The sequence below is a fragment of the Equus przewalskii genome, chromosome 26, assembly GCF_037783145.1.
Source record: "Equus przewalskii isolate Varuska chromosome 26, EquPr2, whole genome shotgun sequence".
NCBI classification, from domain to species: Eukaryota; Metazoa; Chordata; class Mammalia; order Perissodactyla; family Equidae; genus Equus; species Equus przewalskii.
This window is the reverse complement of record NC_091856.1, coordinates 32,868,881-32,892,913: the sequence shown is the minus strand read 5'-3', so window position 1 is coordinate 32,892,913 and position 24,033 is coordinate 32,868,881. Positions and strand designations below refer to the sequence as shown.

General features: G+C 61.1%; 1 protein-coding gene across 3 annotated transcripts in view; it reads right to left on the bottom strand.

Annotated features, from left to right (window-relative positions):
* The window catches only part of NCS1 (neuronal calcium sensor 1), a 52,841-nt gene that overhangs the window by 22,162 nt on the left and 6,646 nt on the right, over positions 1 to 24,033 (bottom strand). The window contains exons 1-2 of one of the 3 annotated variants that reach the window (XM_008521580.2): positions 18,691 to 19,090; positions 6,670 to 6,694 (exon numbers count right to left, since the gene is read on the bottom strand). In XM_008521580.2, coding sequence (XP_008519802.1) covers positions 6,670 to 6,694; positions 18,691 to 18,724 — 59 coding nt within the window. In that variant the 5' untranslated portion in view covers positions 18,725 to 19,090. Of the gene's footprint in view, positions 1 to 6,669; positions 6,695 to 9,426; positions 9,736 to 18,690; positions 19,091 to 24,033 lie in introns of those variants that run through there. The other 2 variants (XM_070596952.1, XM_070596953.1) reach the window with 2 other exon arrangements.

Here is a 24,033-nt window from a genome sequence, read left to right as displayed (position 1 = left end):
ATTTCACCGAATCATCCCAACAAGCCCAGGAGGTGAGGACTGTTATGCCCATTTCACAGACGGGGAAACTGAGGCTGGGGAAGGTAAGTCCTCTCCTGGCTCAGGGCCTTCACCCGGCTGCTACTTCTGCTCGGCTCACTCTTTCCCTCCTCCTTACTCGCCTGACTCCTGCTCACCACTTTGTTCCGGGCACCTCCCTTCTAGAAGCCCCCTCTGGCCACCCCAGACTGAGTGATGCTCCAGTGCAGACACCCACAGCACCCTGTCCCCGGCTGGGCCTCGTGCTGCCTCACGCAGCTGTGCACAAGGCAAATGAGCTGTGCAACCGCGAGATGACAGACCAGCGTGTGCACCACACAGTCCACCAAGGCAGGACCATGTCTTCCAGTTCCCCCGAATCTGCAGGGTCCACCACTGAGCCTGGTACACAGTCGGTGCTTGGGGAATGTCAAACAGAGTCCCGCGGCCAGCAGATGGGGTGGCCAGAACGGGGGCCCTGTGCCGCCGCCTCTGTGCTCTCGTCGGACGGGGCTCCGGCCGGGCTCCGGCATCCTGCCCATCTCAGAGTCGCAGCCGAGGCCCGAAGCCCTCGGTGGGCCTGCTCTCCCCAGCCCCTTCCGCTTCATTCCGGACCCAGAGCGGACGCGACAGTGGTCCTAGCATCGTCGCAGGCACCGGGCGGGCCGGGGAGAGGCGGAGAGACACAAGAAGGCATCCTGTTACCACAGTTCTCACCGAAAACTGGCAACTTGGAGGGACCCGCCTGGTCAGGACAGGCTCTTGGGGCCCGGCCCCAGACTCTCCAGCCACCACAGGGGATGGACGGACGGCCCTGGGGTCCACCACGCAGGCCCCACCGTGACGCATCCCCTGGGGGGCACCCACTTCAGACAGCACTTCAAGTGCGCAGCAGAAAGGAGTGGGGGAGAGAGCTCTTTGTTATTATTATTATTATTAATCTCCGTGCTTATTGTTTCACCGGCTGCACTGAGCATGCAGGAATTCTGCAATATGAAAAAGGAGTTGAATTTTTTTTTTTTTTTTTTTTTTTTTGGTGAGGAGGATTGTCCCTGAGCCAACATCTGTGCCAATCTTCCTCTTTTTGTATGTGAGCCGCCACCACAGCACTGACAGACAGACGAGTGGTACAGGTCCCTGCCCGGGAACCGAACCTGGGCTGCCAAAGCAGAGCAGGGCACACACAGGTTTTTGATAAACCTGTGTTTGTTGACTGTGTTTGGGAGCTGCCTCTTTGAGACACACTGGAGATGAGAAGAGAAAAGCCTGCATTTGACAACTGCAGTCTTACCCTTCTTTAAAAGGGAAAAGGAAAAAAGAAAGCTGTCATGTCATAAAAACACTGAAGGCTGAATGCCACTTACAAGACACGCTGGGCTCCCTCTGAGCCCTCCTCCCACTGCCCCCTCAGCTGCACCAGCCCCTGCTCCCAGGAGACTCCAGACACCTGTCTCCTTCAGTCCCTGCTGTCCCCAGCCCCCAGCACTGGCCTGGCACATAGTAGGTGCTTGGGGAAGATTTACTGAACCAACCAACCAACCAATGAGTGAATGAGTGAGGGCACGCTCGCCACGACACACGAGTCCAATTCCAGCCGAGCTTCTCGTTCTCCGGGGGCCTAGAGCAAGCCCCAGCGCTGCCAAGGCCTTGGTTCCCCAAAGACCCCAGCCTGCTAGAAGTTTCTGGAATCCACTGCTCCCAGTTCCCATGGAACTTCGCCCTCTGGGACGCAGCTGGCAGCCAGGCCCGCATCGCCCTGCATGCCCATCTCCCTCCCCGCCAAGGGCCCCTGTCTGCAGTGTGAACGCAGGACACAGAGAGAGACGAATGAGGGACAAGGCGTAACGCCAGCTGCAGGCAGCCGAGCGGCCTCGCCAACCGCGTGCCCAGCGTCTTCTCCAACAGACCCCTTCCTGGCACCGCCCTCCCGGGGCTCCCTGGACACCTGACTTCACACGGTCCCGGAGGAGGGTCCCAAACATCCCTGAGGATGACGCCCCTACCTCTCCCTGCTCGTCCTCCCAGCCCGCCGCCCTCAGCTCTGTGGGTTCCCGGAGCAGGAGCCAGCAGCCCTGAGCCCGAGAGCCTGGGCCAGGGGGTGCAGTGAGCTGGACCCAGACACACCCACCCACACACACACAGCTGTGCAAATTGGGCAAGAGTCTCTGCCACCCACCCCGAGCCTCAGTTTCTCCAGAAAACATGAGAGGAAAAAAGGACCCATACCCCTGACGCTGCCTCCCCAGTGCACCCACCGCCAGCCCCCAGCCGGCCTCCCTTCCGTCCCTCTGCGTGTTCCTCACCGTGGAACCGTGTTGGGGGTCCCACTTGTGACGTGCTGCTTCCACCCAGGGTCGTGGCCTCTTCGTTCTCCAGGTGACCACAGTTTTTACTCATCTTTCAGGGGCTGCCGTTCCCTTATCAGCCCCCCGTAGGGTTCCTGACCTTCCACTGTGACGAGTCAGCTCAAAGGGGGAACTGAGACGGGCAGGGGTGCCGGGCTGGCTGCAGACCCCGGCACGGGCCTCACCTCCCTAAGCTTCCAGCCTCGTCCTGCTGCCAAACGCAGGCAGCTGCGCCAGCCGCCCCGAGCTGGGAGTGGCCGGTAGGACGCCGCGGGGCACCCAGGTGGCGCTGGCACAGGCATTGCCTGGCTGTGACCTGACCTATGCTCCTGACCACCTGGGGCCTCGGTTCTCCTGGAGGACCTGGGACCCCACCAGCACGGAGGCCTGAGTTCTAGGCCCACTAGGCGGCCCAGGAAAATCGCAGAATCTTGTAACAGCCCAGGGCCTTGGTTCCCCTCTCTGGAGCAGCCACTAAATGTCAGCACAAAACAAGACGATCTTGTACGGACCCAGAGAAACCGGGGCCCACGGTCAGTGCAGACCTCTCCCAGGAGGTGACGCTGCAGCAGAGACGCCAAGATCTGGGAGCAGAGGGAACAGTAAGGACGGAGGCTCTGAGGAAGGAATGAGCTTGGGGGGGTGAGGGGCCACCAGTATGGCTGGTGCCCAGTGAGCGGGAGAGGGTGAGGTCAGGGACGCAGGGAGCCCTGAGGGCCAGGCAAGGGCTTCAGGTTTCATTTTAGTGCCGTGGGAAGCCTCAGGGGCCTTAAGCAGGAGAGACACGCAAGAGGAAGGTGCAGGTGCGCCCCCGGCTGCATCTCCCCAGGTGCTCGCAGGCAGGAGAGGAGAGCTGTCCCCTGCGCCCCGTCCTCCTGTCTCCCTACTCCCTCCCCAGACGTTTTCGCTCTGAGCTGCTGGGCTCAAGAGCCCTGAGTGTTCCAGGGGAGGGTAGGCACCGGTGCATCCCCAGCTCCTGGGCGCCTGAGAGCTGTTTAGAACATGAAGAGGCACAGGCTGGAGGCTGTGGTGAGAAAGGGCCTCTGAAAATGGGCCTGGGCATTTGGGACACAGGTGCTCATCCTATCTGTCTCCTGTGCAAAGGACCAGGGGCACGGTGGGCCTCATACCATCCCAGTGAACCAGTGAGGTTCAGGCCAATCAAGGGATGACAAACGGGTTCACTCTGTGTGTTAGAAACAACTGCACTGGCTGCCCAGAGCACTGGAGGAGACTGATCCAAAGCGCCATAATCTGTGATCCATTACCAATGTCTGCTGTGGGCACAGGCAGGGAGAGTGGTGGTGTGAGTGTCACTGTTTAATCACCCCTCACCTAGCTTTGACCCGTGTGAGGTAGGGATGTGGAACGTGGCCATTCTAGAATGCAACAGTGAGGTGGGTGGTGAGCTGACCCAGGAGGGCCAGAGAAAGGCATTGGGTCAACTATTTCCAACCTTGAAGGCACCACCAAAATGCACCAAAGGACGTTTACTTGTCCACAGAACTTCCTGGCAGAGAAAAGACCTTTTTTTTTTTTCATAAGCTCTTTAGAGAGTTTTCCTACAGCAAGGACTGGGCGTCCCACAGCCCGGGGGCCCGGTTTTCTCATGGGAGCCTCGGCAACTGCTCTCTGTGGGCCAGCTTCTCTGGCCTCCCTGCTGTTTCTCAAACACGCCAAGTCTATTCCTATCACTGAGCCTCTGTCCTTGCTGTTCCCTGTGCCTGGAACACTCTCCTCCAGGCTGAGTCCTTGTTGTCCAGATCGTAGCTCAAATGTCAGCTTGATCAATGAATCAAAGCCACTCCACCTGTCTGCGCCTCAGTTTCCCCATCTATGTAACGAGGAGGGCACCCTCAATCTCAGGATCGCTCCCTGGGTTGTGCTGATGAAGAGATCAGTATTATTACTATTATTAATAACACCAACAGAGAGAGGATTCCCAGGCTCTGCTCCAAACGTTTTATATGAATTAGCTCATTTATTCTTCACAATATTCCTATAATTTGACTATTTTTACCCTCACTTTCCAGATGGGGAAACCGAGGCACCGAGAAGTCCAGTAAGTTGTCCCAGGTTGCTCAACCAGGATGTGGAAAGTGGGGATGCGAGCCCAGCACCCGGCCCCAGAGCCCCCCGGCCACCTTGCCTCCCACCTCTCCAGGAGAAGGCCCAGGGGCCTCGTCCAGGAAAGGGGACCCTCCTCCGGGTGACTGTGAGGACGGAATGAACGGGGCCCCGTCTGAGTGGCCTGGCCCACAGCGGCCGGAAGCGTCTCCATCTCTCCAGGACAGACCCGCCCTCTGCCTGCCCTCTCCGAGCCTCATCAGCCTGGAGCTGAGACCCCCGACGACGCCAGGACGGCTCCCAGGTGACAGCAGCGCGTGTGAGGCACCTGGGCCGGGCCCTCTGGGTGCTGAGCCCCACTCTGGCTGGGCCCTGGGGACGCAGCGATGGACAGGGCAGTGCCGGCCTCAGGGCCAGGGGTGCAGGCAGGGAGGGATGGAGACGTGTAACTGCTGCCCGGTGTGTCCCAGGCTGTGACAGTGACGGGGCCCTCACCCAACCTGGGGGCCTGGGGTTGGGGGCTCAGGGGAGGAGGCCAAGGGCGAGGAGGGGGCAGCCAAGCAGAGTGGAGGAGGGGCGTTCCCAGTAGGGGGACCAGCCCAGGCCAAGGTCAGGAAGCCCCCGAGAGCAAGGTGAGTCCGGGACGGCAGGCAGAGGGAGACAGCAGTCAGGCTGGAGGGGTCAGCAGGGCCGGGCTGAGTGGGGCCTCAGAACCACGAAACCACGACAGGGCATGGACTTCACCTGAGGTCCGGGGAGGGTTTAGGCAGAAGGCTGGCATCACCAGGTTTATGTTCGACAAAGATTCCTCTGGCTGGTGTGTAGGAAGGAGGGGGATTCTGTACAGATGGGGAATCCAGGAAGGCTTCACGGAGGAGGTGACTCAGGTGAGCTTTGGGAGAGTAGAGCTCAGACAGCCCAGGAAGGAAGGGTGGGGCGTTCCAGGAGGGAGAGCCTCCGGGATAAAGACCTAGAAGCAGGGATGTTTCTGGAACGCTCGCCTGGGGACGTGGAGAAGTGGAAACGAGGTTGGAGGCAGGTCAGGCCCACAGCTGGGTCCCAGGATGTGGGGGAGGAAGGGGGTAGTGGCTGCTCCCTCCACGTGCGTTCCCCCCCGCCCGGCGCAGCCAGCCCGTCAGCCGGTTCTGCCAGCTGGCTGCGTGTCCAGCCAGGGGTCAGCAGAGCCGGGCAGGGCACCCTCGCAGCCTGGCCCAGGGACACGGAGGCACAGGGAGTGGCCCCCAGAGGAGCCGGGCCCTGCCCACCGCAGCCTGGCTGTGTGACAGAGGGCATGTCGCTAGGCCTCAGCACCCCAGCTGAGCAGCGGGCGGAAGACCACTGGCAACAGCCGTCGTCTCTTGGGCACTGCGCCCCGACCTTTCCGGGGGATGTGTCCCCAGTGCGTCATCACTCCTGTCACACAGGTGGGGAAAGTGAGGCTCAGAGGGGTTGGACCACTTGAGGTCACTCGTATAGGACAGACGGCCAGGACTGTAAAGCCCATTTCTAAACCACCAAACCTCACTGAGGTCTCCAAGCTCCCCTCCGCACTCCCCCAACCCAACTCGGGTTCGTCTTAAAATGAGGGCCCCTCCTGTCTGCTCCACATCCATGGGCAGCGACAGACAATACGCTGCTCTCCTCTCCCCAGCTCAGGGCAGACATCACTAATCCATTACAGACCTCATTAATCTCTCACTGCTATACTTTCCATTTGTTCCCTGACATACAGCCTCAGAATCCTTCTTAACACGGTACTCCAGGCAGCCACTAAGGATTGATCAGAGCTGCACCCATGAGGGAGCTTATTTTCCATCCCTGATCCAGTCTAATCCATCACGTTGTAGAAGGGGCGGCTGAACCCCAGAGAGAAGATGCTTTAGTGACGAAGCCGGGCCTGGGACCCAGTCTCCTGACTCTCTTCTGGTCCAAACCCCTCCCTCGGGTGAGCAGGACCTGGAGTGAACACTTCAGGGCTGGTGGTCCTTAGAGACGCCACATGAGGCAAGGCGTTGCCAGACCCCGCCCATCCCACCCCGGTTCGGTCGGATCTTCGTCACTCCCTCGTGAACAAGGGAATCAGAGCAAGGCGGCCCGGCCTGGTTTGCGGATGAGCCACTCTCAGAGGCCCCTCCATGTGCCCCTGTCCCGGGCAGCCGGACTGCTGTCCCCTCAGCACGAAGCCAACACCCCCCCACCCCAACCCCCACCCACAGTTTAGGAAAAAGCAGCTACTCACCACTGCTGGACCTCCTTCTCGGTAACTGCAAGAGAAAATAGAAAAGCAGGCTTTTAGCTCCGGGAGGTGTCCTGGGGGTGGGGGCATGGACACTGGGGGACATCCTCCTACCCTCCCCACCCGGCCCACGGCCTGCCTGCCCACAGCGGGACACTGGCCGGCTCTGAACAAGACCACAGCCCCCAGGTGAACAGCCCCAGTCAGGAGCTGTGTGTCGGGCCACCCCAGCAGGGGACAGCCCTGGCCCATCCCCTCCCAAACCCACCGTGCTGCCGGGGGACCAAAAGAACAGCCTGTCAGGCGCAGGGGTGGACCTCTCCCCTGTCCTGGGGTGGGCAGACAGGACGGTCCCGCCCAGCCCAGCTTTCAGACACCCTCTCCCCATCGCTCAGCCCCGGGGAGAGTGGGCCGGGGAGGCACTGGTGCCAGGCCTGCAGCCGTCTGCGGGTACGTGGGGCCAGCAGACAGGCTGAGCCCCCTACTGGGCCCGTCCCTCCAGCCCCTCACAGGGAACAGTCCTGGGTCTTTCACAGGCGAGACAAGAGCGGGGCCGAGGACCAAAGGCTGGAACGAGCCGTGTAAAGTGGCTGAACCTCCCGCCGAGCCCAAATAGCCACTCTTTACTGAACCGTGAAACAAAAAATGTTTTTTCTGAAAAGTACTGAATCAGTTCAAGTCGAATCAAACAATGTTCTCTCCAAAATCACTGAACGGGAACATCACAGCACCGCCAAGGGCACATTCGCTCTCTGCAGGGGGCAGGGGGGGCGTGGGGGGCCTCAGGAGAGCACCTCCAGCTCCCCGTGCCTCAGTTTCCTCGTTTGTAAAGAGGGAATAATAGTAACAGTACCTGCCACGTGAGCCGTGCCAGGGACTCAATGGTAACAGGTGCGGAAGCTCCTGACCCCAGCTCGGAGCCGGCACTCAAACGTGCTCAATACAGGCTGTGGAATGAATGAATGAATGAACGAACAAATGAATGAACGAATGCACGAATGGACAGGAAGGTGGGTGCTAGGCGGAGGGCCACCGAGTTGCAGAACTGGAATCTCTTCCCAGGGAACTGGGAAGGGAGGCCCTGCATTGTCTGTGCCTCGTCAGACCTGGGAGGCCACCCCTCAAACACAGCTCAAAGCCCGCGGGCAGCCACGGCCCAGTCCCTCGAGCCCCCCGCGGGTCTGAGCCAGGGCGGGCCTCTGCGCTCTGGCTCAGCTACGCCGACAGCAGCTCTGAGGGAAGACAGCATTCCTCTGCCCTGGCTCCAAATGGGGAAAGTGAGTCACAAAGGGGCCAGGACATGAAGTGGCAGGGCGACGGTCTGAACTCAGCCACGAGACCCACAGCCTGGAACGCGGTGGTCAGACTCCTGGAGCAGGCTGGAAGCTTCCGCCGCCTGGCCCTCCTCGTCAGCGCTCTCCTCCCACAAGCCCAAATGAGGGCCTGAGGAAGTGACCTGTCAACGAGAGGCCGCGGAGAGAGGTGCCGGTGACCCAGGACAGCCAGACCCAGGGGAAAAGAATGCAATTTTCCAAGAGAGTTCTGGTACAGGGTAGGGGGTGAGAGAGGAGTCAGGCAGGCCTAACCCAGGCTGGGCAGCCCTGGACCTGCCACTCAGGCTGGCGGTGCAGGGCCGGGAGCTCAGGGCGTGGACTCTGGAGCCAGACTGCACCAGCTGGGCTCAAATCCAGCTCCACAGTTTCCTAGCTGTGTGTCCTTGGGCAAAGTACTGCCCCTCTCTGAGCCTCAGTTTCCTCATCTGTAAAATGTGCTTGTTGTGAAGATTAAAGGGCTTGGTGCTCTCCACCTGCACAAGAATCCCATAGGCAGGTGTGATCCCGTTTTCCCAATGAGGAGACCGAGGTTCAGACAGGTCCGCTTACTTGCCTGAAGGCACCCGGGGTCACCCTGCCAGGATATGGCAGCTCTGGGACTGTGTCTCCAGAGCCCAGGATGGACAGCCCATTGGGTACCCTCTACCCACCTCGAGTCAGCCAATGAGCTTCATGACCTTGTGTGACCTTGGCATCACGTGACATAAACTGCAGGAGCTGGGTGGCAAGGGCTCATGGGCACATCCACTGCTGATCTCAAGCATGGCCTCACAGGGCCAGAGAGCCTCCCCAGAATCCCCCAGCTCAGAAGCCCCAACCCTCCCCCGGCCCCGGCCCAGCCCCAGCCTCCAGCCTGCCCCAGGCTCTCAGCCTCCAGCCTCCCCGGTACCCCCTCACCACCCCCCACCCCCGACGAGGCCCCAGGATGCAGGTGCCATGGGCGCTGGGCAGAGGGGACATAGTTGGCCGTCCCCTCCCCCATTAGAACGGTCCCCAACACAGAACACTGGGCAGCCAGCAGGCTAGGCAGCCAAGCCCCAGGGGATGTGAGCCGGGGTAGGGGAGAGAAGCCCTGCCCGATCCCATAAGCAGCTAATTAACCTTTAGGAAACAGACAAGGCCATCAGGCGTCCCCGGGCACCTTGCCAGGGCCAGTGGCTTGTCACTGCTTCTCTGCCTGGAGCCTTGGAGGGTCTTGGAGGGGGAGTGGGCAGCAGGCAGCCCTCTGGGAGCCTGGCCACCTGCCCCGAGCCCCTCGACAAGGGTCAGGCAGATCTGTGCTACCACCCCAGCCTGGACGTCCGGTGTGAGCCTCTGTGTAGGAGAGGAAGCTGAGCGGGGGAGGCGGCCTGAGGAAGGGGCCTGGGGCCACAGCCGGAAGAGGAACAGCAGGATCTGTGCTCGACACAGGGACCCGCAGACTCACCGCTCCACCTGGGTTTCCAGAAGCTCAGCCATGCCCACACCACCTTGGCAATTCTCCCCATCCACCTGCCGATGACCCCTCGGGGTGTTTCTCTAAACCGGCTCACCCTTTTCACCTTCTTGCCTAATCTCGTTTCAGTCTAAGCAGTAATACCCACACAATGACCAGCGACGTGGGCCAGTCGCATCTTTTCTAATACACAATAAAAAGATAACTATTAAAAGATGAGTGTTCTTGATCAAACCTGGCCTCCCCAGTCGGGAGACACCCCGACCTCACGCGTCCCGTGACGTGAGGCGGCCAAAGGACACGGCACCTGCGGAGTTCTCCTGCCAAAAACCTTTGCCCTGAGTCTAATCACGAAGACATAATCAGACATACCCAGCGGTGGGACATTCTACAAAACAAGTGGCCAGGACATGTCAACAAGTCCGCACCATGAAAGGTAAAACAAGGAAGGGATTGTTCTGGAAAAAGACTAAAGAGACAAGGCCACCCAATGCGATTCGTGACACCTGGATTGGGTCCTGGATCAGAGTTAAACACCGGCGATAAAGGACATTGACGGACTCACTGCTGATTTTCTTAGGAGTGCTAACAATGAGAGGTCACGTGGGAGAAGGTCCTTTCTCCTTGGAGCTGTATCAGGGGTGAGGGTCAGAAATACGCACAGATACTTGGGAAGAGAGAAAGGAAACGTGGGAGATGCTGACTGCGGGTGGATCTGGGGGGAGGCCACACAGCTGCTCCCGCGCTCTTATCTCAATGCTTCCCTCGATTTTTCAAAATGAAAAGTGGGGAGGACACGTCTGTCCTCATCAGCCCATTCTGTGTGCTGTCCCCGCACAGCGCCAGAAGGGCCTGGGGTCCTGCCCCCAGCAGCTCCGACCCCCTCACGCAATGGGAGGGAGGCGGGGGATGGGGACAATTCTGGGGTCCCTCTGCCTCCGCCCAGACCTCAGAGTGACGGTCCCAGGCTCAGGCTCCCAGGCTCAGCACCATCCCCGCTTCTCCCGGGCCACCATCCAAGCGTGAAATTAACAGGCGTCCAACCACACCGCCCTTGCACTTGGCGGATCCCTGCTCAGGGCTCAGGGCTCAGAGCCCAGGAGGAAGGCAGGCCGTGCTCAGTGCCTCCAGCCCCAGGCCCCTGCCCACCCCCAACACCCCCACCCCTTGTGACCCCCCCCTTAAGCTCCTCTCACCAGTTCTGCCTCCAGGCCTTTGTACCTGCCGTTCCCTCCGCCCAGAACACTCCCCCTCACCTTTCAGCCTGGCGACCCCTACACACCTTTCCAATCCCAGCTGGGATGCCCCGTTTCTCGGAAGCCCTCCTGACCCTGCCACAGCCCCCTCCGAAGCCCCCTCACGCGGGAATCACCGCTCTACAAGGAGTCTGTCTTTCCATCAGCTTCACAACGGAGGGTCAGGCGGGGAGGGGGCGGTGGCAAAGGAGAGTGGTCCGCAGAAAGGGCTCCGCGGTCAGCCCAGCCAGGGCTCTGGCGGAGGCTCTGGTTGCGTGGCCTTGAGCAAAGAGCCCCATGCCTCCGAGCCTCGGTCTGCTCATTGGCAGAACGGGACAAACAGCCTCTGTCGTACAGCAGGGGGATGCAGTGAAAGAGCTCGGACGATGTCTGGTACCCAGCAAGCACTCAAGGTCATGTGGGAGGAGCATTTTTTTCCTCTTATCTTCCCAGCTGGACCCTCGGCCCCCAGAGGCCGAGGGACATCTCCTGGCCTGTCCTAGCCTCACCCGCGGAGCCCGGCCCGGCGTCCTGCGCACGGGAAGCCGAGAACAAACCCTTGCTGATGCCCCCATCGTCACAGTGCCACTTGGCTCCGTTTGGAACACATCCTGAAACACGGTTCTCACAACGCCTTTACCTTCACAGGTACGACCAGCTCTGGCCAATTTTAAAAAGGAGCTCCATCCTCCAGCACACTCCCGCCTCCAGGCCAGGGGGCCCAGGCTCGTCTGGAGACCAGTGTTTAAAACCACAGGGCCGAAACGGTGGGAGGCTCGAGGTCAGCATCCTATCTTGGCCACTTGTAGACTGGGTTATTTCCAACAAGTTACTTAACCTCTCTGAGCCTCAGAGTCCTCATCTGAAGGATGGGGTATAAACTCCTACCAGGCAGAGTCATCAGGAGGGGTTCTTGAGGTGGGTAGGAAATTCCCAGCTTAGAGCGGGCACAGAGCCACGAGGAGAGAGAGGGGCTGGGCGTCCACTCTACTCCTCTCCCACTGACCCCCCTGAGAGCCGGGGATGGCAGGGGGAGGAGGGGGCCAGGCCCTGCGGCTGCCCAGCCTTCGCCCCAGCTGGCTCCCTAGCACCAGGCCAGTCCCCCGGGGTGGTGGGGGTGCCTGCAGCGCTCTGAGGCAGCTTCCCGCTTCCCCTCCCTGCCACCAGCTCTCAACTGCCGGTCCCTGCAGCCCGGGACGGATGCTGAGTCTGATCTGATTTCCCTAAAGCAGAATGCCTCTCTGCCGATGGAGGCTCAGCTCCAACATGGCGGGAACAGAAAGTGGGGGCTGGAGGCCCCCACAGAGGCGTGGGGGGCAGCAGGAGGGAACGAGGGCAGACGGTGAGCTCTCGCCGGCCTCTTGAGCGCCCCGTCCCGCGGCTCACCCAGGCCTGCTTCCATCTCCAGGGACAAGGCTGCGTGTATGTCGCCTGTGCTGCCCCACCCCCACCGCAGCTGAAGGGAAACCGTCAGCAAGGGGCCGCCCGTGGGATCAGCACAAACTGGGGGCCTGGCCACCAGCAACCCCCGGTCACTGAATCCGATGCTTGCTCCCATTAATGCAGACACCTCTGACCACTGACTGCCTCGGCTTCCAGAAGGGCAGCTTCCCTTGGACAGCTCTCCTCCGGGCCCAGGCCTCTCCTGGCTCCAGCTCCGACTACGGGGGTCTCCGAGCCCCCTTCTCGGCACCCTCCTCACGTGATCTCGGGGGGCGGCGTGGGCGCCCTGCAGGCCTCGCTCCCAGGCTCCTCGCCAGTCGGGCCCCCTTCTAGCTCCTCTTGGACGGCCCAGGGGCCCCTCACGCTCCACATGGCCCAAAGGGACAGCCCCCAGACCAGACCTCCCCCTCCTGGGACCCCATACTGTGAACACCCCTTGTCCTACCCTACCAGGAGTCCCACTCACCCTGGCCACCTGGAAAACACGAGAACAGCCCCACTGTCCAGGGCCAGCCCAGAGTCCCCCCACCCCCACCCCCACCCCCACCCCAGTGCTGTGCCAGCTGCTTCCCAGCCTCCCTCCTCCCTCCCATTGATTTCCCGCCCAGCAGCTGCCAACATCCCTAATTTGGTCATGTCCCTCCCCTCTTAGCAAAGCTTCCTCAGAGAAGGGAGGGCACTTGCTGGTGGGTTCTGCTCACCAGGAGGCACCCTCCTGCCCCACGGAAGCCTGACCCCCCTCCACCCCAGGGACAGTGACCCGCACCCCCCGGGAGGGGCAGCTCCCTGTGGGGAAGGAGGCGAAGCATGCTGGTCCTGTGGGACTTGGATTCCAGGGGTCTGCCACTCCCTTGCTGCATGAACTGTCACTGCCCCTGTCGGGGCCTCAGTTTCCCTGTCTGTGAAAGGGGGGTGGCCCCCTTCCTGCTCACAGCAGACATGACCTGGCTGTGCCAACTGTGAGGCGCTGCAAGCCGGAGGGGGCGGAGGACAGGAAAGAGAGTTAACTGCCTGCGGGGTTTCCCACCCACACGTCCGCCACCCCCGAGGGCTGGGTGCGCAGACACCTGCGCTCTCTAACCCTCCAGGTGCCACAAGCTCCCCCAGCCCCAAATCGCTTCTCCGGGGACAGCCCACGGACACACACGAGGGGCAGCATGGCAACAGGAGGGTGGGCACACGCCCTGGGCCGGACACCTGGCCGGGTCCCAGCTGCACTACTGAGCCGGGTGGCCTTGGGCGGGCGTGGCAGGCTCATCGGGTAGAGCTGCCGCTGGAAGGTCAGATACAACGTGAGGACACGCACAGGAGCCGCGAGTCTCACTGTCGCTGCTACTGCAATTCGTAGTCAATGCCTCTGCCAGGGTGGGAGGGAGAGGCGGTCCCTCTGCCCGCCCCACTCCCGTTTTCCATAAATGCCCAGCTGGACGGGAGCCGGGCCGGCCTGGGTTTCATCAGGAAGAAAGCTGGCCTCCCATCCGGAATTCCCAGGCCCTCTGGCTGAGCTGGGCTCGGAGCAGCCCCAGTCCCCGCCGTGCCCTCAGCCTCCCCTCTGGGCTCCAGACCCCTGCCCAGCACGGGGGCGGCGGCCCAGCCTCCTTGGAGCTCCCTGTGTCCACCCACGTGGGCTGCGGGCCAGCCGGGCCCACCACAGTCCCCGGGAGAACCGCAGGGCCCTGCCCACTCGGCTCACACCACCCTGTGTGCTGGGACCGAGGACGTCAGAGCGCCAGCCACAGATAGGTACCCGCGAGACCCGTGAGCCACTGCCACTGCTGGCCCTGCACCGGTCATTCACACACAGGATTTCAGAGAACCCCACAAAGCTCCAGGGGTCAAGGTCACAAGGAGGCACCAGGGTTCAGGGGGAGGCACGCCCCCGGTCACCCAGCTGACCAGTCTCTGACCGCTGCCTGGGCCCTGCTCCTGGCCCCCGCCTCCCCTTACATCCTCACAGCAGCCCCCTCCAGGCTAAGAGGGGCAGAGCGTGGGGTTACAGGAGGGCTGAGCCGCCCTGGGGCTACTTCAGCTGCACAAGAGCCCATTTGGGGCACGGGAGGAGTTCAGGCCCACAAGGCCTGACTTCAGGAACTCGGAGTGGATGGTGGCTCCCTGACCACAGAGGGCAGGCCCGGGACAGGGCTTGGCCAGCTGAGCCCGACTCCTGGGACCTGCTCTTCACCCCCCTGAGCTCAGGCCTGGCTGACCTGACCCGAAGAACCTGGGCTCTCTCCCACTGCAGGCCTTTGCACCGATGGGTCCACCCCCAATCTGGTCACTGTGTGACCTGAGTCAACGCACTCCCCTCTCTGAGCCTTGGTTTCCTCCTCCATCACGGAGCTGCCATCAGAGACAACAAAAGGACGCAGGGCGAAAGCTCTGAGCTTGAAAGCTCTGAGGCCAGCCTGTGATGAGTTATCTACAGGGAAACGTGGACCATCACGATGCCAGTCATGGTTTGAGAATAAGATGACAAGGTCTCACTGCCATTGGGGCAGCAGGAGATGCGGCCGGCAGGCTGGACGGCTGATGCTAAGACGGGAAACTCCCTGGGATGCAGAGAGGAGCCGAACCATCGAGGGAACGCAGGTGTGGGAGGATGCTCGGAGCCGCTCGAATCCCCCTGCATCCCTCTTGGCCCCTCAGCATCCTCCCGAGCCCCAGGTGGTGCCCAGCTGAGCTCCTTTGCTCCGCCAGGCCCTGTGCTGAGAGGGGGGTCCCCAACAGCCCACTTCACTGATGAAGACGCTGAGGCTTCACAGACAGACAAAGGCACTCGCCCGAGGCCACGTGGTCAGAGGAGGCGTGGAGGTGGTCAGTGGAGGTCACGTGGAGGTCACATAGAGGCGTGGAGGTGCGAGCCCAGGTCAAGAAGGCTTTAGCCCAGAAACGGTCATCCCCAAGAAGGGGCCACCCACTGAGCCCCCCAGGCCATGGCAAGCGCTCGCCCAGCACCGCTGAGTGCCAGGGACTGGGGTGCACGAGGCTTGGGGTGCTTGGTCCCCCAGGGAGCAGCCGGCTCCTGCCATCAAGCGCCCTTGGCAGTGCCTCCCCGGAGAGGCCCGGGCTCCAGCTTTCTCCTGGACGCTGTGACCCTTCCCACTTTCAGACTCACCAAAGAAAGCTCGATTCGTGATTCTTTTCACTCCAAGCCTCAGTCTTCCCATCTGACAAACGGGGTAGGCATGTTCACTCCAGCAGCTCTCAGGGAGGTGACAGTGCTCCGTCCCTGGAGCAGGGCCATGCGGAGAGGAGGCGACCGGCTCCCAAAGGTGCCCTCCCCAGAGCCCCTGACAGCAGAGGGCTGGGGCCCGGGGCGGGCGCAGGGGGAGAGTCCCAGGCCACCACCGAAAACCAGGTGCAGTGGTATTTTGCTCTAACAATAAAGTTATAAAATATACTGATTTTAATTTCTATATAAGTACCTTTTCCCAAAAACTTCTCAGTAAAGCTGCAGGAAGGTATACTTGTCCGGTGGTCTCCAGGCAGAGCCAGATGCCATGCCCTGGGCATTGACTGTGTGCCCGTCCTGGGCTAGGCGCTCTGCAAGCACAACCTCGTTCAGTCCCCGAACGATGCTGGGAGGCAAGGACTCCAATTATCCCCATTATACGGATCAGGAAACTGAGGCTCCGGGAGGTGAAGCCACTTGCCCAAGGACCAAAGTCAGTCTGCACTGGAGCTGGGACCAGAACCAGGGTCTGTGTGACTCCAGAACTTGCTGGAGAAGTGCAGGGTTTAAAACATCACACAAATGCATTCTGGGAGTTACCCTCTTTATGTCCTGCTTGACTCCTGAACCACGTCATCCGGTCCCCTCTTTGGTTTCTCTGACTCCCTAATAAAGGGCCTCGAGATCTGTTGATCTATTAACAACTTGCTTTGACTGAGTGACCCAGACCGAGGCACAGTGACATAAATTCAAATCCTGGCTATTCCACATTCCAGCTGTGTGACGTTGGACAAGTCAGTTAACCTCTCTGAGCCTTAGTTTCCTCACTAGAAAACTGAGGATGATAAAACTCACCAGCTACATACATAGTGAAAAAGACTGGAAGGAACTAGGTAAAAATGTTAACAACAGTGACCTCAGAGACCGGTTTTGTTTTCGTCTTTGTGACTGCCTGTATTTTCCAATTCTGTCCTTCTCCAATGGCTGGGGGCTCTGTGGGGCAGGATCTGTGTCTGCCTAAGTTGCAGCCACGTTGCAGCCTCTGGCAGACAGCAGGTGCTCAGTGTGCGTTTGTTCTTGCAGAGCGTGTGGTGTGTGTTTTAGGTGAATGAGTTGCAAAGTAGAGACGTCTCTAAAACTCAGTTATTCCCGGCTAACAGGTAGATTTGCCCCCACAGTGACACGCGCCTGCTCTCTCACTCTCTGTCACACACACACGCGCACACACACACACTTACACCTCCCAAGGTAAGACCCCAAGAACCACTCCCTGGTTCAAGCTCCCTCTCCTGCCAGACTCCGAATCTTCCGGAAGAGCGGCTGCCGAGGGAGGTGCCTGTCCTTTGAGACCTCGGGAAAGGCTGACACACGGGGCCTTCTCAGGACTCCTGGTGGGGAACCCACAAACATTCCAGAGCCGCGCCAAGCTACGTGCTCAGGGTTTCGGTTCAGCCCAATTCCAGGAACACTTTCCCAGGACCTGCCAAGGTCAGAGGCTGTCGGAGGCCCCTGAGGCACCTGGTCAACAGGGTCTTTCTCTGAACTGAGTCATTCTTTTTTTTTTTTTTTGAGGAAGATTAGCCCTGAGCTAACTGCTGCCAATCCTCCTCTTTTTGCTGAGGAAGACTGGCCCTGAGCTAACATCTGTGCCCATCTTCCTCTACTTTATATGTGGGACGCCCCACCACAGCATGGCTTTGCCAAGTGGTGCCATGTCCGCACCCGGGATCCGAACTGGTGAACCCCGGGCCCCCGAGAAGTGGAACATGCACACTTAACCCCTGCGCCACCGGGCCGGCGCCTGAACTGAGTCATTCTTTAGGCCGGTGTGAGCTGGGGAAACTGAGTTCACCCCTGAGCCTCAGTTTCCTCATCTGTAAAGTGGGGATTGTGGTGGTGACAACACCTTCCTCACAAGGTGGTCAGAAGGAACAAACGAGATTTTTCACCCCTTCATTCATCCCACAAATAATCACTGAACACTCACAGGGCCAGGCCCTGAGCCGGGCCCTGGGAACCCAGTAATGACCCGGACACGGGTCCTTGTCCTCCGAGTCCCTGATGTGACAGGGGAGGGACCTAGAGCACACACCACACAGCTGTCTGATTATCTGCGGTGGCGGGAAGGGAGAGTGCAGGGGTGAGGACAATGTAAAACGGGAGCCCGAGCCAGTCAGGGGGCAGAGCCCGCTCCCTGGAAAGGCCGCTCAGGCTGAGGAATCAAGGGTATAAAGGACGAGACAGAGAGCCTGGTAGGCCAGGGACCACAAGAAGCCACGTCTCGCTGGAACCGAGCATTAGCCAGAGGAAGCACGGCGAGGTCCAGGCAGACGGAGCACAACGGGGGCCCCGCGACGTCAACAGTTGCTACTATTATTAATAAAGGTGTCACGGCAGTCAAAAACAAGGCGATGACCAGGGCCCATGACCTGGGCACCCGGGAGGGGAGGGAGCTGCAAGAAGCCATGGACGGTCACCCCCTCCTGTCCACCCTGTCCTGGGGCATGCGGCATCCGCAACCTCCCCCATGGCCCCCACATCCCCGCTTGGTCCCCAGCCCTGGGATGGGGTGGGACACGCTGGCTGGTCTCTGTCACAGCCCGGGCATGAGCCAGATCAGTCACAGTCCCTAACGTCACAACCACTGGAGCAAGGAAACCTCAGAATGGCAATGGGAGCGGGGGTGGGGCACTGAGGGACGGGGGAGGGCGCAAAGTCCCCCACAAGGAGGGACGGAGACAACACTGACAGGGACACAGGGACGAAGCAGGGGCTGCACCTGGAGTGGGAACCACACAGCCACGCGGTCACCAGGACCCAGTCCCAGCTCCCCGCCAGTATCCCAGCTTCCCCTCCCTGCCCCCCCATGCGGTGAATGCCCTCCCCAGATACCGAGGCCACACCTCAGCTGAGCGGGGAGGATGAACCCCAGCGGGAATCCAGGGGCGTCCGGCCCAGGAGGGCAGAGCGGGGGCTGGCGTCCCAGGCGCCCTGGGCCAGCGGCACTGCGGGCTCGGGCTCCGGCTCTGGCCCTTTAAGAGCTGAGGGCGGAGGCCGGCCCTGACCTGCCCTCCATGGGGAGGCACCAACAGACGTGACTCATCCCAGGTCCTTGTCCTGGTCCTGGGCAGTGGGAGGACCCGCGCTGGGACTCCGAGCGGTAACAGGGCACAGGCAGGCACAGCCTGGCCAGATCCCACCGAGCCCGGACCGTGACCTTGACCACGACGCCTGTGGGGCCTCCTTCTGCCAAGGTGGCCCCACCTCCCTTAGTGTGCCCTGCGGCCTCACGTGGCTCACCTGTCCCCCGAGCCTGGCGCCCGCAGTGCTGCCCCTCAGGTGGGGCCCTGCCCTGCTGGCCCGCCCGCCCCCCCGAGTGGCTAACCCGGGGCACCCCCAGCTCACCGTGCACGTCCTCTGCACTCCGGCCACCACACATCTTCCAGGTCCTCGGAGACGCCACCCTTGAGGCCTCCAGACCCAGAACATGCTGTTCCTTCTGCCTGAAACACTCTCAACATCCCCCATAAACCATCCCCCAAACCTCTTCGTGCCTTCTCAACTCCTACTCCTCCCTCAGGTAGGGTTGCCAAGTTTAGCAAATAAAAATACAGGATGCCCAGTTAAATCTGAATTTCAGATAAGCAATGAATAACTGTTTAGCATGTCTGGCAATCCTACCCTCGGGGCTCAAGAGAAACATTGCCTCCTCCAGGAAGTCCTTCCAGATGCACCCCAGACCCAGTGAACTCCCATAGCATCGTGCAATGCCCTGTCTTGATGCTTATCCGAGCCTAATATCTCCTTCCCCACCCAACTGTGAATGCCAGGCGGGAGGGAAACCCATCAGTCCAATCTGCCCTGTGTCCCCGTGCCCACAGCACCTGGCAGCAGACAGCTGTTCCTCACTTTCTCATCAGGGAGTGAGGGTGGCAAGGCAGCCCAGGGATGCCCTCGGCCAGACTCGCCTCACATGGGCACCCAGGCCTCGGCCTCCCTCCCCGGGATGCACCCAGAATGCTTCCCACGGCCGCCGCAGCTCCCTCCCAGAGCCGGAGCGCAGGGGGCCTGACCAGGGCGGCCAGCCGCAGCCGGCAGGCTCCCCTCCTCCACCTTGACGGCTGCTGTTAGTTTTAATTAAAATTGTGCTCCACTCAGGCCCAGCAAGGGCCTCCTCGCAGGCAGTCGAGAAACAACGATGGCCCAGTGAGGCCGGGTTGGCCAATGAACCTGGGGGGAGGTGGGCCCCGGGCCGAGGGGCACGAGCCTGGCCAGCACCGGCTTTGCACTCTGCGTGGCTCCTGGGCGGCCCGGCACAGACGCCACGTTTCTGAACAGAAGGGAAGCATTCGCCTTTCCCCGACAGGGCCAAAAATAGCCCCATCTCCCGCCTTTCAACGGGATCTTTCGGTTCCTACAAAGAGACGGGAGCGGGTGGGGCCTGGAGCGTGCTGGCTGGCAGCCTCCTCCTGTCCCCCAGCCCCGGGGAAGAGGGGCCCAGGCCTGACTTCTCAGGACCCGCAGACCCAGCAAACCCTCCATCGCCGGCCTGGGGGTAGGAAGGGGCCCGGCAGGAACAGAAAGCGCAGACCCAAGATGGATGAGAAGAAGCCTCGTTCATCCGTCAACTTGCTCATTTACGCGTTTATTTCTTCTTTTATCCCACCCAATGTGCACCAGGCTCCCTTCTAGGAGATGGGACACCAGGGTGAACTGCACGGCGTGTGGCCCGTCCCCACGGTGCTCACAGCCGAATGGAAAGAGGGCGCATTAAACACATTCTCACCCCCAGGCCCCGGGAGGCCAGCGTCCGGAGGGGCCCTGGGCGCCTCCCGTGGAAGGGGCCGTCGGGCACTGGCGCGAGCTGAGTGCGGCCGCGAGGTGGGAGGGTCATAGGAACAGCTGCCCGTTGCCCAGGGCACGGATCTTCATTCAAGCCGCAGCGAGCCCGCACGGGGCGTCTCCCACTCTCTGTGTGACGCCACCAGGACGGGAGAGCCTGGGAGGCGCCAGGCACTGTGCCAGCATCTTCACGGCATGCCACCCACAACCCTGGCAGGCGGGATGCCCATCATCCGCCCATTTTACAGATGGAGTAAGGAGACCAGATGGGACAGGGCTTGGCCCAGAGCCAGCGAGAGGAGCTGGGGTTTGCGCCCCGGCCAGGCGTGTCCCTGAGCAGGAGCTTCTGACACTGCACCACCTGCCAAGCGGTCTCAGCCATGTCCCCGCCACCAATTCCGCAGAAGAGAAAGCAGAGGTTCCAGGCAGGACGTGGTCACAGGGCTGGGAAGCGGAGGACGGGGGATTTGAACCCAGCTCCATCTGCCTCCCAAACCAAAAAACAAAAGGCCACTTTCTGTCCCCAAAAGGCCAGAGCAGTGGGGGAGCCGGGGGAGGCTGGAGAGACAGAGAGGATGGCACTCAGAGCCCACCTCCCGGCTGAAAACCCCAGCCTGGAGCAAAAAAAGCAGCTGGCTATTTCTGCCTCGGGTCGACATTGCTCACAGCCACATTCCTCCCGCCCTCCCCCTTCTCCAGTCGGGAATCGAGTGGAGCGCGGTGGCCTGGAGTGGTGGCCTGGCCGCCCCGCCAGCTTCCTGGGGCTCCCTCGTGAGACCAGGGCGCCAGGCCCCCCACCAGGCTCACCACCTCCCAGGAGGCACTGCCGGGCTCCCTGGGGCTGAGAAAAGGTGACGTCCCATCTCATGGAGAGCAGGACAGACAGGAAACTAAGGCTCTGAGGGGGGCAATCAGAGGCCACAGCAAGTTGGGCTGGAACCAGGACCCAGCCTCAGACCCCTTGCCATAACCGGCCCCCATCAGATTGGGGCTCGGGGGCACAGGTGGGTCCCCAGTTGGTCTGCAGAGGAGCAAAGCAAAGCAGCACGTGGACAGGACCTTGGAAAGCCCAGAACCTTCCACAGAGGCGTCACAGGCCTGCCCCGTGCGCAGCTCCAGGCCGGGCACTGCACAAAACCAAAACCCACCACATGTGTTCTAACCCTCAAGGAGCTTAGAGTCATCCTGGGCGCTGCTCCCAGGGCCCGAGGTCCCCTCCGTCACCGTGCCCCTGAGCCCCACGCTGCTCTGTGAGGACTCCGCCTCTTCCTTCGTCAGACACGCGCAGGGCGGGAGGGCCAGGGAGCTCCCGGGCTCCGTGGCCTCAGCTTTGGGCTGCCCCTGCTTTCCAGCCCCAGTCGCGGGCTCCCCGAGGGCAGGGACAGTGCCAACCCTGCAGGACGGGCCATACTGCTCCTGAGCTCAAGGCTGGGAGGATGCCATGAGGTCGGCACAGTGCCTGCACACGGTGGGCACCCGAGCCTCTGCCAGGATGGGGCGGAGGCCGAGAAAGACCCAGAGCCTGGTTACGGGGCAGCTGCCCACTGCCCGCTCCTACAACGCTCCCCAAACTTCTCGCAACCCTTCCTGCCGCCTTCCCACGGGCCTTGGTTCTGCCTCCTCCCCAGAGGGAGCCAAGCCGAGGCCGCCCCAAACCCCTTGCAGGAATCAGGACATCTGGAACTAGTAAGGCTGTGTGCTGGAAGCTGCGGCTGGAAGGATCCAACCCAGGAATCCAGGACGCCTGGCCAGAGTCTGACGCTCCAGCAGTGGCTTGAATGCCTCTAGGGATGGGGTGCTCACTACCCTCTGCAGCAGCTCTAAGGCTACAAGGCTCATGGAGATCATGGGAGGCAGGCACAGGGTGGGAAAGGCATGGCTTTGGCAAAACAAAAATCTGAGCCTGAGCCCACCTGGCCACTGACTGGTTGGGAGGCCGTGGGCATGTCCCTGAACCTGCCTGGGCTTCCGTTCCTTCATGTGTAAAATGGGCATAATAGTCCCCACTCCCAGGGCTGTGGTGAGACTGCAGGGGGTACAGCCTGTACTCAGGACTCCTGGCACCGAGTACCCACTTGGCAAACAGGAGTTATCATTACCGTCACTCCTCCCCAGGATAGTCCCCCACTGCCCAAGGCAGATGGGTTCCCAGACGCCACCGTAGCCAGGGCAGAAGCGGACCGAGAAGTGGCAGCCATGTCGTCTGGTTCCAGAGCAGACACCTGAGCAACCAGCTTCTGACTCAGATTCCTGGCCTGTGTGTGTCTCCCACCAAATGCCCCCACCCCCCGTGCACATCTACACTTACAACCCGCACAGACCTGCCCTCACACACACCGACGTGCGCACGCGCATGCACAGACGTGCCGGCTCACCCACTCCTGACACACGCCATGACCCCGTCACTCACACCTGGAGCACACCCACGCGAACCAGGGCTCACACACGTGATCCGCAGCAGCCCCCCCACCTGCACACCCACACTCACTGGCGCTCACCCACACACCACCACTGCCCACCGGCACAGGGCCCCGCCCCACGGCCCAGGGTCAAACTCCAGCTGTGCCACTCATCCGATGTGTGGCCTTGGGCCAGCTGGGGTCCCCTCTGAGCCTCAGATTCCTCATCTGTGAAACAGGGACCACACAGGGCTCCTGGGAGGAGAGGGTGATGAGCACGTGTGAGCACTGAGCCGGGCCCAGATCACACAAACGTGCCTGATGCCAGGCTCTCGTCACGGCCACAGCCTCTGATCCCCGCGCGTTGTCGATCACGGGTTCTCCGTCACCAGTGGTGAGCTGGAGGGAGCGCCTGACTCAGCGTCTCTACTGTTTCTGACCTCGCCCACACAGCCCCGTGCCATGGACGCACCATCGTCCCCAACTCGCAGACGGGAAGACCGAGGCATCGAGAGACGAAGAACTGTGTCTGTGGCGAAGAGCCCAAGAGCCCAGGTCGTCAGACACCAGGGCCCAAGCACGCTCCCTCCCTGGGCCCAGGGGCAGGCTCCCCACGGAAGTCTCACCATCTGGCAGTCTGAACACAGCACAGAAAGGGAACCTGAGTCCCGGAGGGGACTGGTGACACCAAAGTCACTGTCCAGGCCACCATGTTCTGGACTGAAGCCCAGGTAGGTGCCTCTATGGCCCTCCGAGGCCTCATCTGTACAGGACCCTAAAATCTGGCATCCCAGAGTGAGCACGCCCTGGGAGCCCAACGTACAACCACCCAGCCACCGACATCCAGGACAAACACAGAGGCCGTCCACATTTGTCACTCACTCCCAATTTATCGGCTGGCCTGTGACGGGTCACCCCGTGGCTGCCTGGGGGAGGGGCCAAGGACCGCCGTCCCCTGACCCCCACGGCCAGGCAGCCTCCTTCCTGTGGGGGCATTTACTTAGTGTGCGTCATCCCTGTGTCCGCTTGCGGGAAAAGTGCTACTGTCGTCCGTCCCCATCTCACACACAGGTCACCCAGAGGGTGAGGGGCTCGCCAGGGTCCCACAGCCAGAGCCTGAAAGCTGGCCTGCAAACGCTCAGCACTCTGCTCTCCCACCCTCGGCCGGGAATCTAACCCCAATTTCAAGTTACCTGGAAACTCGGCACATTAACTTACGACGTCCTCTGCCTCGTAAATAGACCACACGGAGGATGTGTAATGACAGTAATGACAGTAAGATGAACGCTCCTTTTAATTTATACTGGTTTTTCCTTACCTGAGAGCAAGAGATATGCAGGACAAGATGAACCATATCAAAAGAAACTTCCAGAAGAAAGCAAGACATGCCCGTCTTGACCGCAATGGCCAACCCAGCACAGCAGAGTGGGCAGCGTCCCAACGGGAGTCAGCCGCCCTAGGTTCCTGCCTGGTATTTGCCATGTGACCTTGGGAGAGAAACTTCACC